The 14,798-nt window shown below is 32.1% G+C and overlaps 1 protein-coding gene across 3 annotated transcripts in view; it reads left to right on the forward strand.

The window, feature by feature from the left end:
- VMP1 (vacuole membrane protein 1) overlaps positions 1–14,798 on the forward strand; it is a 135,954-nt gene that overhangs the window by 50,080 nt on the left and 71,076 nt on the right. For 2 of the 3 annotated variants that reach the window (XM_031966511.1, XM_031966512.1), the window contains 2 exons: positions 8,357–8,524; positions 14,318–14,449. In XM_031966511.1, the coding sequence (XP_031822371.1) occupies positions 8,357–8,524; positions 14,318–14,449 (300 nt within the window). Of the gene's footprint in view, positions 1–6,025; positions 6,084–8,356; positions 8,525–14,317; positions 14,450–14,798 lie in introns of those variants that run through there. The other variant, XM_031966514.1, reaches the window with a different exon arrangement.

Below are 14,798 nucleotides of genomic sequence, written 5' to 3' on the forward strand. Positions count from 1 at the left end.
ATGTAACAGTTTTCTATGATTTCTTCTTCAGTAATAGTAGTACCATTTATATAATTACAATTTTATTTACATAACTATATAATTTGCATCCAGGGCCATCTGCAGTCATTCTGATCTGTATCTGGCCACTGGACCCAGATGGCTCTGGAGGAAAAAGTAAAGCAGGTGACTTTGCATAGCCCTTCTCACTTACTTTTAATTTATTTGCATGCCATGACATCAGGAAATTACAAACAAAAGCAATGATTTGTACTTACAAAGTACTTTTTTATTCCTTGCTTCCATTTGATCACCTAATATCCAACCTGTTGAGAAAGTTGTTTTATTAGCCCTATTTTACATAAAATAAAATTAAGATTTAGAAGATAAGAGCTTTGACCTTATTAAGATAAGTGATGAAAGGGGGATTTTAACCGTACTTCTGATTGAGGCTATTTATTGCTTTTTCTACTGTACATGGGCTAAACTTTTAATTCCCTTTTAGAATTTAAAAATTTCTTTGTTCTATTCTTTTGGAATTGTTCACTGCAAAATGGAATCTTTATGAAATTCTATTCTGATCTTGATAGAAGAAAACATTACATTTAAAATTTTTAAATTTACATTCTATGCATCAGAATTTACAGATTTCTCAAATTTCCTTAAAGAAAAAGAACAATATGATTTGTAATTTATATAGTCAATTAGTTGTCTGTAAATCATTTTACTTTCTGCCTAAATAGTCTTAATTAATTGCATTCTGAAGTTAACATCCCTAGTTTTTAGTGATGGAATATGGCAAACAAATGTTTTTCATCCTTCACAGTATTCTGACTATATCATTACTTTTGTCCTAAACTTCCTAAAAGAATCTGATCAGGACTTTTTACCCTTGAGAAATTACCTGATTTCTGTGTATAGCTGATGGATCAGATTATAAATTGATATTATAAAAATTCAAAACATTATAGGTTTTGATAATATGCTTTTAGTAAATATATATGACATATAGAATATGTTATACATAGCACCTTTTATTGTGATTTTTTTTCACTTTGGTTGTTCTAGAAGCTTAAATAAGTAAAATTCCTTATTAATATGACCCGATTTTAGGGTTTTTTTTAAAATTTTGTTTTGTTTTTTGCTTTTAAGCAGGTACCTTGGAAGAAAGGAGCCTAAAATTTTTGCCCTATGTTCCATTCTTTTTGGTGGTTTTTCAGTTCCTTACGATTTATAGATGGGATGAAAAAATAAAATCAGAACTTTCAGTTTCATGAATTAGAGGCAGTTTAGAATTAATCTAGCTTTGGGTATTTTTTATATAAAAATTAAGTTATCTTTAGATTTATAATATAATCATCCATACACATATTTATAATTAATCAGCCAGTACATATTTATATACTTATATTTACTTTGTACAGAAGTGAACATAGCCTTGTCTTTGGGAGCTTAATTTTTGTTATGAGCAGAAATGGTGAGGGAATACATTCCAGGCATGAAGGCTTAGTAGTACAAAGGCATGGAGATGAGAAATAGAAGGTCACCTATGAAGAAAAGGCTAGTTTGACTAGACTATAGAATGTATGAAAGGGAATAATGTGTCATAAAACTAGAAGGATAACCTGGGCCCGGGTAGTAAAAAGCTTTAAATGCCAGACAGAGAAGGTAATAGGGAGCTACATTATAGGAAAATCAATCTGACAGTTTTGTGAAGGATATGGTGTAGTGGAGATTTTTTGAATTGGAGAATCTAATTAGAAGTCTTGTTTCGAAAATCTAGGCAAAAAGTAATAGGGGCCTGAGCTAGGATGATGGCTATGTGAGGTGGACAGAAGGGGATAGATGCAAGAGATATTGTGGGAATAAAAACGAGATTTGGTGACCAATTTAAATGTAAGATTTGGGGGAGTGAGGAATAGAAAATGACTGAGATTTCAAACCTGGATGACTGAAAGGAATCGTGCCATGGATGCAAAAAAGGATGGATTTGTACTCCTTGTCACTAGGACCCTTCCTTTCCACTGGAGAGCATAGAGGGTGGACATAGGAGAATTCCTCCCATATCTTTGGTTTGAATTTGCACTCAGTGTTTTTATCTCATCATTTCCCACCTGGCTGTTCTCCTGAATTTTATGAGCTCCAAAAACTAATCATCCTACAAGATAAAATCAACAATAACTCTTGCTTCCTAAAATAATTTTCTACCCTGGCTCATTGTGACCCTAGGCTGAGTTCTCTTCCCCTTTTTTTCTTTCAACTTCCTTTTCAACTTCTTTTTATATGTTAAATTCTTGAGAGCAGGGTTCATGATTTGAACATAAAGAGTGATATTATAAGCAAATTAGAAGAACAAAGGATAGTCTGTTTCTCAGATTTATGGAAAAGGAAGGAATTTATGGGCAAAGAAGAACTGGAGTACATTATAGAATGCAAAATTGATAATTTTCATTATATTAAGTTTAAAAGATTTTGTAGAAATAAAACCAGTGCAGACAAGATTAGAAGAGAAGCAGTAAATTGGGAAAAAAATTTTACATTCAAGAGTTCTGATAAAGGCCTCATTTATAAAATATATAGAGAATTAACTCAGATTTATGAGGATACAAGCTGTATTCTAGTTGACATATAATTAAAGAATATGAACAGACAGTTTTCAGATGTGAAAAGGTGTTCTAAATCACTATTAATCAAAAAAATGCAAATTAAGACAACTCTGAGGTACTGCTACACAACTCTCAGATTGGCTAAAGATGACAGGAAAAGATAATAATGAAGTTGGAGGGAATGTGGGAAAACTGGGACACTGATACATTGTTGGTGGAATTGTGAACTGATTCAACTGTTCTGGAGAGCAATTTGAACTATAGCCAAAGGGCTATCAACAAGTGCATACCCTTTGATCCAGCAATGTCTCTAATAGACTTGTATCCTAAAGAGATAATAAAGGAGAGAAAGGGATCCATATGTGGCATTTAGCAAAAGAACTCTGGGAAATGAGTGTGAACCACTACATAGAATTCCCAATCCCTCAATTTTTGTCCACCTGCATTTTTGATTACCTTCACAGGTTAATTGTACACTATTTCAAAGTCTGATTCTTCTTGTGCAACAAAATAAGAAAAATAAAAACTAAAACATTTTTTAAAAATGTTTGTGGCGCGCATTTTTTGTAGAGGCAAGAAACTGGAAACTGAATGGATGCTCATTAGTTGGCAAATAGCTGAACAACTCATAGCATATGAATGTTATGGAATCTTACTGTTCTATAAGAAATGATTAGCAGAATGATTTTAGAGAGGTCTGGAAAGACTTACCTGAATTGATACTAAGTGAAGTAAGTAGAACCAGGGGAACATTATACATGGCAATAACAAGATTATATGAAGATCAATTCTGATGGACTTGGCTCTTTTCAACAGTGAGATGATTCAGGCCAGTTCCAATAGTCTTGTCATGAAGAAAGGCATCTATACCTAAGAGAGGAATATGGGAACTGACCGGATCATAACATAGCATTTTCATTCTTTTTGTTATTGTTTGCTTGCTTTTTGTTTTCTTTCTCATTTTTTTCCTTTTTGATCTGACTTTTTTTGTGCAGCATTATAATTGTGGAAATATATATAGAAAAACTGCACATATTTAATATATTAGATTAGGGGAAGCAACATATTGTCTAGGGGAAAGGATGGGAGGAAGGGAGAGGAAAAATTTGGAACACGAGGGTTTGCAAGGGTGAATGTTGAAAATCATCTGTGTGAAAATCATCACATGTTTTGAAAATAAGAAGCTTTAATTGATAGATTAAAAAAAAAAGTCAGCTTATGCCTAAGTTTTCAAGTGTTTTTAATAGAAATGAACCTTATACTTGTATCAAAAACTTTTTTGGTATCAACTGATCCAATCATAGAATTTAAACATTTTTATTATTGTCATAAATGACTATAATTAAGTTTTCTTTATGTTAACTCTTCTTGAATTTCTGGTAGAAATCCCATCTGGCCATAATTTAAAAAAAAAAAATCTTGAGGGCAAGAATTATCAGTGTCTTTTTTTGTATTCCCAGGGTTTAGCACCATGCCTGACATATAATAGGTAATTGTTGCTATTTGGAGGAAAAGATAATTAATTTTGTTTTAAACATGTTGCATTTCAGATGCCTGTAGAATATTTCATCTTTAGCAAATGTAGCTTAAAAGAGATCAGAGTTGTTTATATAAATCCTGGATAGAGGTGATAATCAAACCCCTTGAAGCATATGGGGTCATTAACTGAGAGGATATAGTGAAAGAGATAAAAGAACATAGAACAAAGCCTGATGTATACTCATAGTTACCTAAAGGACATAATATGAATGATGAGCCAGCAAAGGATATTGAAAAGTGATTTAAACTAAAATATAATTTCCTACCTTCCACCCGCATTTTTGTTCCAATAATGTAGTAAATATTTTTCAATGAGTGAAATTATGGAGTTACTAAGAATACCATAGTTTTCCACATCCTTGTTAGGACCCTAAATTTATTTTGGTAGAAGCCAGGCCTCTTTTGCCCGAACATGGAAAGTTGCCAATAGCATTGTTCAGCTATCTTCTGACAGAATAGGTAACAAGTAAAAGGATAGAAATATAAATTGCATTCCTTCTAGCAGCCAGGCCTAATAAGGATCTCTCTATTACCAGACTTGTTGTACACTTTTAACTTTCAGTCCTTCTTTGCAGTGTCCCAGCAATCTTTTGACCCTTAAAATTCATACATCCCTCAACATCATAAAGTCAGTCCCTGTCTCTTTTCCTTCTGATTGGCTCCTAGAAACTATTTTAAAACTGACCCAAGCCAGCCATGTCTTCATTCTTCATTGTACTGAATCTCCCAGATTTTCTCAGACCATTGTCCCTTTCCTTCCTCTCCCTTTTCATAATTCAGAAAGGGTAAGATCTCTTTCTGTTTATGTTTGTATTTCCACACTTTCAAGAGAGAGCCTGGCACATATGTACTTGCTAATTTGACTCTTCATTTCCAGACTTGGGTGTGATTCAAGACAGGACAGATACATCTACTTATTTAGAATAGAAAATTAGCTATTCTCAAGTAACTTTTACCAGCCAGAACTCACAAAATGTTTTTGAAAATACAAAATTAATTTCACAGATTTTTCTTATTACTTAAATTATTTCAGTCAATAAATTATTCAGTTTCCATATTTTATATATATGCAAAAAGATAACCTTTGGAAATGTAACGTTTTTTGTCTGTATAGCCAAGACAGCCAAATACAGTAAAGTTAATTTTTTTTTTTTCATAAAATAGTTATAACCTATTACCCTTATTCAAAATCTTACCTCATGATCTAATCATGATTTTTTTCTCACCCAAACATACTATGGCTTGACCAAGGACTACATGTTCTGTACTAGGCAAGGCAAAATTATTCCAAAATCAAAACTTTGGAAATTATAATTTAACAAAGTTCTTGAGAATAGATATACGGGCTTTTGAACTGAAACAGAACCAGTTGTCAGATATGTCACAAATAGGCAGTCAATGAGCTTATGGAGTAGATTTTATTTAGAATTATTATACAGAGCAACACAGAAGGATCACAAGATACTATGAACTCTACTAAGATGTTACAATTTTATTGCAGATAAAATGATTTGTCTCTTTAGTCTGTTTTGAAATTATGGTCTTGAAAATAAAGTTGAAGGACAAGTTTAGTCCTTGAATATTTTGAGCTTATATAACATATCTAAATTCTCTTTTCTTGTTACCATTTTAATTTCTAAAGGGTTTTTGTTTTATTTTTGAATTTGTTTTGTATAGGTTAAAATGTTGTGTTTTAGAACATTGTTCTATTGTGTTAAGAAGAATTTACTGGACATATCCATATAACTACCAAAGTTCAAACTCAAATGCTGAACTGGCAGCTAAATGGCCTATTAGGAAGGAACAAAGAACAAGAGACTGAGTTATTAGCGTTCTCGTTTTGCCTGTGAAATTATACATCTAATTATAAGGCTGAGTAATCGTGACTTGACTTATTAGAATAGTTGTGGGAAAATGTGCATGTCTGATCAGTTCAATGAATGAAAGGTCCAGAGAAAGGTAGGGGAGATGTAAAATGTTTTTTTGTTACTAATTTTGAAATAAAACCTAAAAGGTGGTAGAGGGAACAATTTATTTCTTTGGGTATTTAAAAAGTAGTCATTTCTTCTTTCATCGCTTCTATTAATCTAGCAAATGGAAGCCTGATTAATGGCAACTTAGCACTTGTTCATTGTGAGAATTTTATATGTGTATTCTCAGCTTCTGGAGGCCTATATCTATTTGTTTATAGTTGGATTTTCATATATTTTCTACTCTAATTTTTACTACATCCATCACTATTTTGTTTGGTATTTCCTACCCATAAAGAGATTGCATTTAAAAAGAAATTCATGAAAGTTAAACATGGGTTAAAAACATTTTTAAGTAATTATAATAAAAAAAAAAAGCTTTATGTATTTATACTTGTAATACAGGTTACTGTAGGACAAATAATAAGCTCAAAAATTTTTCTAATGTCTTTATAATAGTGCAGTAAAATCTTTTTACTTCATGGATATAGCTATATAACATGAATATAATCTAACTCTGGTTATCCCTCTTGAGCTGGATTTTTTTAAAAGCCTGTTTCTGACAATGTGAAGTATTGAATACTTATGAACTGATGAAAATTTGTTAATTCTTTTTTTGTTTTGTAAGTTTATTTTAATACACATTGTTAATTCTTTATATCATTTCTATATTGTGATAAGTTTATAGTTTCTCAAATTTCACAATCTTTGAAAAAGCATAAAACCACATCATAGACTAAAATGAAATAACCTATTAATAATTAATTGGTCTAATACTAAATGGTAAACCACATTTTTCTAAATTTAATCCCACAAAATCCTGGGCATAATTCGGGAAAGAAACAGCTTATATTTTTGGACATGCTTTTAAGTATTAATATAGGATAATATTCAGTTTCACTGCTTAGCCCTTTTTAGTTTTAGAGAATTATTGGAACCACATATTCCTTCACTGTGTGATCAGAGATTTTCTTTTACATAGAGACCACTTACTCTTCTCAGAGACTGATTCATTTATGAAAAATCACAGGAAGAATTTTTTGAGATATTTCCACAAAAAAAAAACAACCCTTCATATGTTTCAATTATTAATAATATAAAACTCAATTTTTCTTAATTTATATATACAGATTTTCATTGAAAAATTCATTTATTTTTGGTATGCATTTAAAATTAATATTCAAAGTAATATGTAAAATGTTATAACAGCAATAAGTAAATTAGATTTTTGTATAAGCAAGTTTTCTACTTTGAATTTGATTGCCACTTAATTTTATTTGTCAATAATTTTAACCCATTTTCATTTATAAGAGTATAAATAAACTTGTAGAATTAGGGGAAATGATCTTTCCAAATATATTTACAAAATCTCATAATTTCTATATGAAAATATATCTAAAGATTTCCTAAAATATGTGACTATAAATGAGGAACAAGTGAATTAGCATATATTACACAATGTTTTAGTGACTTGTTTATGTACCATATTTCTGCAGTTGAATTGAACTTGCATAAAATTACTTTAAAAGTCCTTAACTATGCTGAGAATAGAAATCACATCTCTTCTGGTTCACATGTAATTTATAATTTACTTGCTCAGTGTCATAGAACTAGTTAATGTCAAAGTCTTCTTAGGCTAACTTGTACTACCCATTCTGTATTAGGTTTTTAATGAAGGGGTCCTTATATTCCTATTTTGTATAGAATAGAACTGAAACACAGAAAGGAAAACAAACTTGCCCAAACAGTTGATTTGACACAGAAGTTTCTTCATGTGTTTGTTGTATAACATTGATATACTGTGTTTACGAGTCTAGTATATAATAGAGGTAAAAATTTCAATTCTTTGATTTAAAATATGATAGTTTTGAATTGTATTACACTGAGAAATAGAATCAGTGATGATTTTTTCTTTCTGTTTAGCTTTAACTAAGATTTGCAGAAAAATAATTGAGCTAGTTAGGAGAGAAGAATCAGGTTCAGGTGTCCATTTTATAATGTGTCCATAATTCCTTTTAAAGTTACAATATGCAGTTTTTTTTTTTAATCAATTTAGAAGATAAAGGATAAAATACTGATTTTCCATCTCCATGATGGAAGGAGCTAAGCAATCAGCTGTTGCTTGATGCTTCAGTGGATAAAAGTGTAACACCTAAGAAGGCACAAAAGTAGTCCTAGAAAATCATTAGTATGCTAGTATATTTAAATTCTTCTTATTTTGTTTCATGCTTTAATTTTTTTTTTTTTTTTTTTTTTTTGCAGGGCCCACATATAGCTTCAGTTACACTAGCTGCTTATGAATGCAACTCAGTTAATTTCCCAGAGCCACCGTATCCTGATCAGATTATTTGTCCCGATGAAGAGGGTATTGAAGGATCTATTTCTTTATGGACCATCATCTCAAAAGTTAGGCTTGAAGCCTGTATGTGGGTAAGATATCTATTTATTGTAATCTAAAACTAACCAAGCTAGTTTGATACTTGTGTTTCAGTTTGAAATAAAATAAAGCTCTCTACATTTGTTTCAGAAGTATTACTCATGAAGTCACAAGAACAGTCTCAAAAAAAAAAAAAAAAAAAACCTTACAAACTTTTGCTCTGTGTGGGAGAGGACTATGAAATCATAGCTTTAAGAAAATAAAGAGTCAAAGAAGGGATAGAAGGGAAAGCAAAGCTTGTGTCTCCTACTCATCCTGACTTTGGGAATAAAAGCACAGTTATGTGAGGGGGCTTTCTGTACTGTTTACTAATTGATAGGATTACAGACTAGGAAAGACTTCCCCAGACCTGTGATTTCATTGATACAGGGAATTCATAGTTGAAGAAACTTAACAATGCAGGTTGTTACTTGTCTTCAATTTCTAATCACAGAGAACTTCCTAAAGCAGAGGTGTCCCGGCCTGTGTAGATCTTTTTAGATCCTGACTTTGTTCTCTAGTGTGTTAAATTATTACTCCCAGCTCTTTGTCATCTGCAAATTTGATGAGGTATAGTCATATCATTCCTTTGCTCAAAAATGTTCAATACTTCTTTACTGCTTTCTAAGTACCATTCAGATTCCTTTCTTTTTCTGATATTTCTACATTCTGGTACTACCCTTACAAGTTTCCTCTCTGACGTCATTAGATTCTTAAAAGTTGCTTAGGTTTTCAAAGTTGAAAAAGTCTTCTTGTTACAAAATGGATAGTTAACTTTCTTGTAATTCTAATTTTGGGCCCTATTTCATGCTCTATAGATAAACTACTTAAAGCATTTTAAGTCCATTTGTTACAGAAAAGAAGTGCTAGAAACTCATTGACTTTGGGTCCCAAAGATAAACTTCTTAATGTATGAATTTCAGACGACCACTTGTCTCTAATAACAAGACTTTTTAACAACCCTATCTGAAGGGTAGAGTTTTCTTTGTCCATCACATAGCATATTGCTTGACCAAAACAATAAATGCTTTTTGATTGATTGTTATACACATTAATTTCTAAAGAGCTACTAAAAAAAAAATCCTTAGTAGCTATTGGCCATAGTACTAATTATTAAGTCTTTCGCAGATATGGTATAGGGAAGTTAGAGATTCATGTGACTCAACTCTTGATTTCCCAGAAATGTGTCTGATGAAAACTTCTCATGTTCATATCTACCTGGGAGGTTATGAGAATGAAAATTCCCCCTTCCCAAAAATAACAGTACTTTTTCCCATACTGCTAGAAAACACTGAACTCTGGTATTGACTATAACAGAAAAAAAAATAACATTATAAGAAAAAGAAAAACAGGTTTGGTTTTTTGTTTATGTTTCTTTTAAAACACACACATACACGCAGAGATTTCCCAAGGTCATACCACTAGTAACTGACAAAGCCAGGCTTTGAACGCTATACTCCTGATTCTAGAGTTCTTTACATTGCTATATTCTTTCTGCCTGCCCATATCTCACATTCCCTCTCAGGTTTCAAAAATGCTTAGAAAATGCTTTTTCAGTTTTTAAGATGAGTCTTTTTTTGAATTTTTGCAGGAAGAAGATAGAATAACTACTGTAAGTATAGTAGTATAGTAAGAGGGATACCCAAGTTCTGTTAAAAAGTTTGGAACATGGGTTCATTCATTTAGCAAGCATTACAAAGACAAAACAAAATCATCTCTGCCCTTTAGGACATTTCATTCTCTGAGAGATGGAGGGAAACATATATATTTATATATGAAATTAAATGATAGGTAGATAAACAGAGTCATGCTACAACAATTTGTAGAGATCTGAACAGTAGGAAGTGTTTTGAGGACTGACTCTTGAGGTTTGCTAGGTATTCTATAAAGCAGGGGCAGCTGAAATGGAGAACAGCAAGAAGAGTCCTTTCAGTGAACTAGAAAGATACATAAAAGAAAATGATAAGTCTAGGAAAGATAGTCTAGAGCTGAATTGTGAAGAGCTTTAGAAGTGAAACAGGAGTTTTAATTTGATCCTATAGGCAATTGGGAACTGCTGGGGCTTCTTGAGAAGTGAAGTGACATAGTCATACCTATGATTTAGATGTATCAACTTGGCAGCTTTTTGGAATGTATTGTTAACTTGCACTCCCAAAGCTAAACATGCTACAGCTTATTTTTACTCTGAGGGGTTTGTAGGGTACATCTCTTCTCTGCCATCAGTTTGAGTCTTCATACCATTACATATGTTCCTTCTATCTATCTGTTAGTACTCCAGTTCCATTTAGCTACTTAACTTTTTTTTTAAAAAACATATTTACTTCAAAGACAGAGCAATAACAAATATCCTATTTACCCCCCAACACTTTAAAGTCTTATTCTCCCTTGGTCTCTAGGATGAAGTAAATGCAAAATTTAACTCAATTTCTATATAGTATTGAGCCCACCAACATGCTCATAGGCCATATGGTCCCAGAAGGGAAGAAGGTCCCAAGGCTTTTTCCCTTATGTCAGAGTCTTTCATAGTATGCCATGAACTAAGGAGTTCACAAATGTAGCTAAAAGATTGAATGAGATAAAAAAGAAGTGATTAATATCCTCAGGCCTTTTTAAATCCCTCCCTTACCAGTCAAAGAACCTTCTCTTTTTTACCACATGCTTAACCAACCAATTTCTTATAGAATGGCTCCACATGTTCCATAGTCTCTCTGTTGCAGTCCCGTTATCTGTCATTACATGTTGAGAGATACTATCCTATGCATTCTGTGCATGCACCAGATACCTATTATAGAAGTATGAATTGAACAATGGATAGACTGGATACTGTGAGGCTAGTTAGAAGACTTGTAATAATCTACATAAGAGGTGAAGAGCACCTAAATTTGTGCAGTTGTGGTGAGTGGAAAGAAAGGCATGGATTTAAGAAGTGAGATGTGATTGAAGTACTTCTCTAATCATTAAGTCAGATTTGCTTTGACCTGAGATCCAGTTCATTATTGAGCACATTAATTTCTTCTGGGTATGTATGTTTTGATGTGTAGGGGATAAGCAGGAAAGTCTTTATTTTGGATCCCAGACTACCACAGTAAAGCAAAAATTGCAATAAAGCTTGTCACATTAATTTTTCAGTTTCCCAGTTTCGAATTAAAGTTATGTTTATTAAAGCCCATGCCATAGGCTATTAAGTGTACAAAAGCATTATGTCCAAAAAAAATTGTCCATACCTTAATTTAAAAATATTTTATTGCTAAAAAAAAAAAAAAAAAAGTTAGCCATCATCTGAGCTTTCAGCAAGTCATAATGTTTTTGCTGAAAGAAGATCTTGCCTTAGTGTTGATGGCTGCTGACTGATTGGGTGATAGTTGCTGAAAGTTGAGGTGACTGACAATTTCTTAAAATGAGACAATAAAAAATTTTTTCAAATCAATTGACTTTTCCTTTCATTTGAATACTTAGAGGCCATTGTAGAGTTACTAAATTGGCCTAATGGCTCAGAGAATAGGGAGGTCTGAAGACAGGAGAGAGGAAAGACCTGTCAGTGGAACAGTCAGATCAGTGGTCACAGATTACAATAATTGATATAATAATAATGAAAAGATTTGAAACATTGCAAGAATTATCAAAATGTGACATAAAGATACAATGTAAGCACATGCTATTGGAAAAAATGGTGCCAATAGACTTGCTAAACACAGATTTGCCACCAGCCTTCAATTTGTAAGCAAAATCTGTAAAGTACATTAAAATGACATGTACTTGACCAGTATGGAAGGAGTGGGGCAACAGGACAGCAGATAGATCCTAGTCCTGCCAGATGGTCAGAAAAATGATTTGGTTGACTCCTAAGTGTGCTCCAGGAGTAGGAAGTTTTGTTAATATAAAATATTTAATTTTGTTATGTTAATGTTATATATGACATACATATTATACATATGTATAAATAATATAAAATATAATAACCCTTTTAAATTCCATGAATGGGTGGTATGTCTTTTAAACTTTACTTAAGTTTCTCTCTGGATAAAGTTTTATCAAAGGAGACTAACTGCAAATCATATAATAAATTGACTGTGATTCTTTTGGTTTTAAGACTATAGCTTGTAAGTTTAACTGCAATTGTCTCTCTATCACATAGCTTGGCACTGAGGAAGTTTTTTTTCCCCTCAGCCTGTTACCTCTCATTTGAACCATACTTTTAAAAATCTTTTTGTATTTTTGCAAAAAATAAAAATACAAAAATGAAACAACCAAAATCTGTTGCTTGAATTATACAATAATGAGAGCTAGCACATCCCGAACTGAGACAGTGGACTAAATAAAATCTTCCATGCTTTGGATACATTGTGTTCTCAGATTGGTGCCTGGATGACTAACTTCCTTTTTATTTATTTGCATATAAAAAGAATGCTAATTAGTAGCAGCCATTCTTTTTCCTTGCTGCCATAGGAGAACATGAGCAAAATGAAATCTAACAATAAATATGGTTATTCAGATTTGAAAGACAGTAAACAGCTGCTAGAATCTATTTAATGCTTTCTTTCTTACATTAAGGAAATGACAATTAGCCTACAGTGAATCATAGAACTTAATTCCAGATCTGTTAAATATGTGACTTAGCGAGTTTCAAGACAAGTTCACATTTAGTTTACTCCTACAACTTTTATCTTTTTTTTTCTTAGGCAAAATGTTAACTTTGGCCCTAGTTTTATTGGGCAAAATGATTTGTTTTTCCTTGTTCCTATATTGTCTTTAGTATATTTCACCTATTTCTCCTCTTTTTCCTTCCCACCTTCCCCTCCAAATATTAGCTTATCTTTTTTTGCACAGTAACATGTTTTTGTTCAAAGGTCTTATTTAACTTATGGATATACAAAGGAATGGGTTAGAATATGATGGCATGATTGATTATACAAAGGAGGGTGCAAGTGGTATATGTAGGCATTTGTACACTTAAAACCAGATTTTTAAGCATAACATTCATACCATCTAATAATCCTCATGCAAGGATCTGTAGGCTAACAAAGCAATATTAATAGTAACAAATAATAATAACAAAAAAATTAATTATGGCTCAAGAATTGCTATAAATAGCTTAAGAAGAAGTTACTAAGTTTAAAACTGCACCAAAACTTTTAGGACACCTTGTTTTTAAAGATTCAAATTGAAATTGCTGTTTTATTGTTTTGCACCTTCATGTAAATTTGCATTGTGGGTTTGTTTTTTTTAATTATTTGAAAACTGAAGACAGGATCATGATTCATTCAGTACCCTCAGGAAATAAACATTTTTCCTCTGGTGAAAAGGTGTCCATTGTAATGTTCAGATTCCTTGAGCTTCCTGAGCACAATTTTTCAACAGTTTTTAAACCATATCAAAGAGCAGGAGAGTTTAAAGAGTATCAAAGAGAGCAGGAAGCTTCCTAGAAAATATTTAACCAGTAGTATTGTCTGAGGAACTTTCATAATGAATATTAAGTACATGTATGAATGAATGCTGCCATAACCACAAAGTAGATAGGTATAGGTGTAAAGTTCAGTAAAACACATAAGAGTTTTTTACAAAGTTGGTTATTATAAAAGAGATAATGTTGTCAACTTCAACATTTTATGTATGTTCTACTGCCCTGCCTAAGACTTGTTATACTAGTTAGCTTTATTTATAGGTTGTCTACTGGTTGGTGTTTTTAGTCAGGTAGAGAAATTCTGTTATTGGTGTGCTTTAAATATAATTTTATCTATGGTATAAAGAACAAAATTTCATGTTTTTTGTAAGTATGTGTGTGGTTTGTTTGTTTGTTTTTTCCCTAGGGAGCTGGCACAGCCATTGGAGAGCTACCCCCTTATTTCATGGCCAGGGCAGCTCGATTGTCAGGTGCTGAACCTGATGATGAGGAGTATCAGGAATTTGAAGAGATGCTGGAACATGCAGATTCTGCACAAGTAAGAACACTTTTTAAAAAAGAAAATTAAAAAAAAAATCTATCTCAAAAGGTTAATTAAGGTGAACCTATCAACAATAGTTCTGAAAAAGAAAGTTACTAAAGAAAAAGAAGGAAATGTGTCTCAGGAGGGACTGTTATACACTTGAAACTTAACAACAAGCATCTTGCTCTTGGAATAGAGAAATAAGGAAGGACCATTTTAAAAATGTCAAGTAAGCTCTAAGACAAGCACTGTTAGAAAGCAGAGCAACTTAATGCTACAGTATTTATAAAAGTGAGTAAGGTTAGTCTTCAATAAATGAAAAGAATCAGATTCTGATTATCTAATAGTGGAGTTTGTGAATTTA

The sequence above is a fragment of the Sarcophilus harrisii genome, chromosome 4 (genome assembly GCF_902635505.1).
Source record: "Sarcophilus harrisii chromosome 4, mSarHar1.11, whole genome shotgun sequence".
In the NCBI taxonomy this organism is placed as follows: domain Eukaryota; kingdom Metazoa; phylum Chordata; class Mammalia; order Dasyuromorphia; family Dasyuridae; genus Sarcophilus; species Sarcophilus harrisii.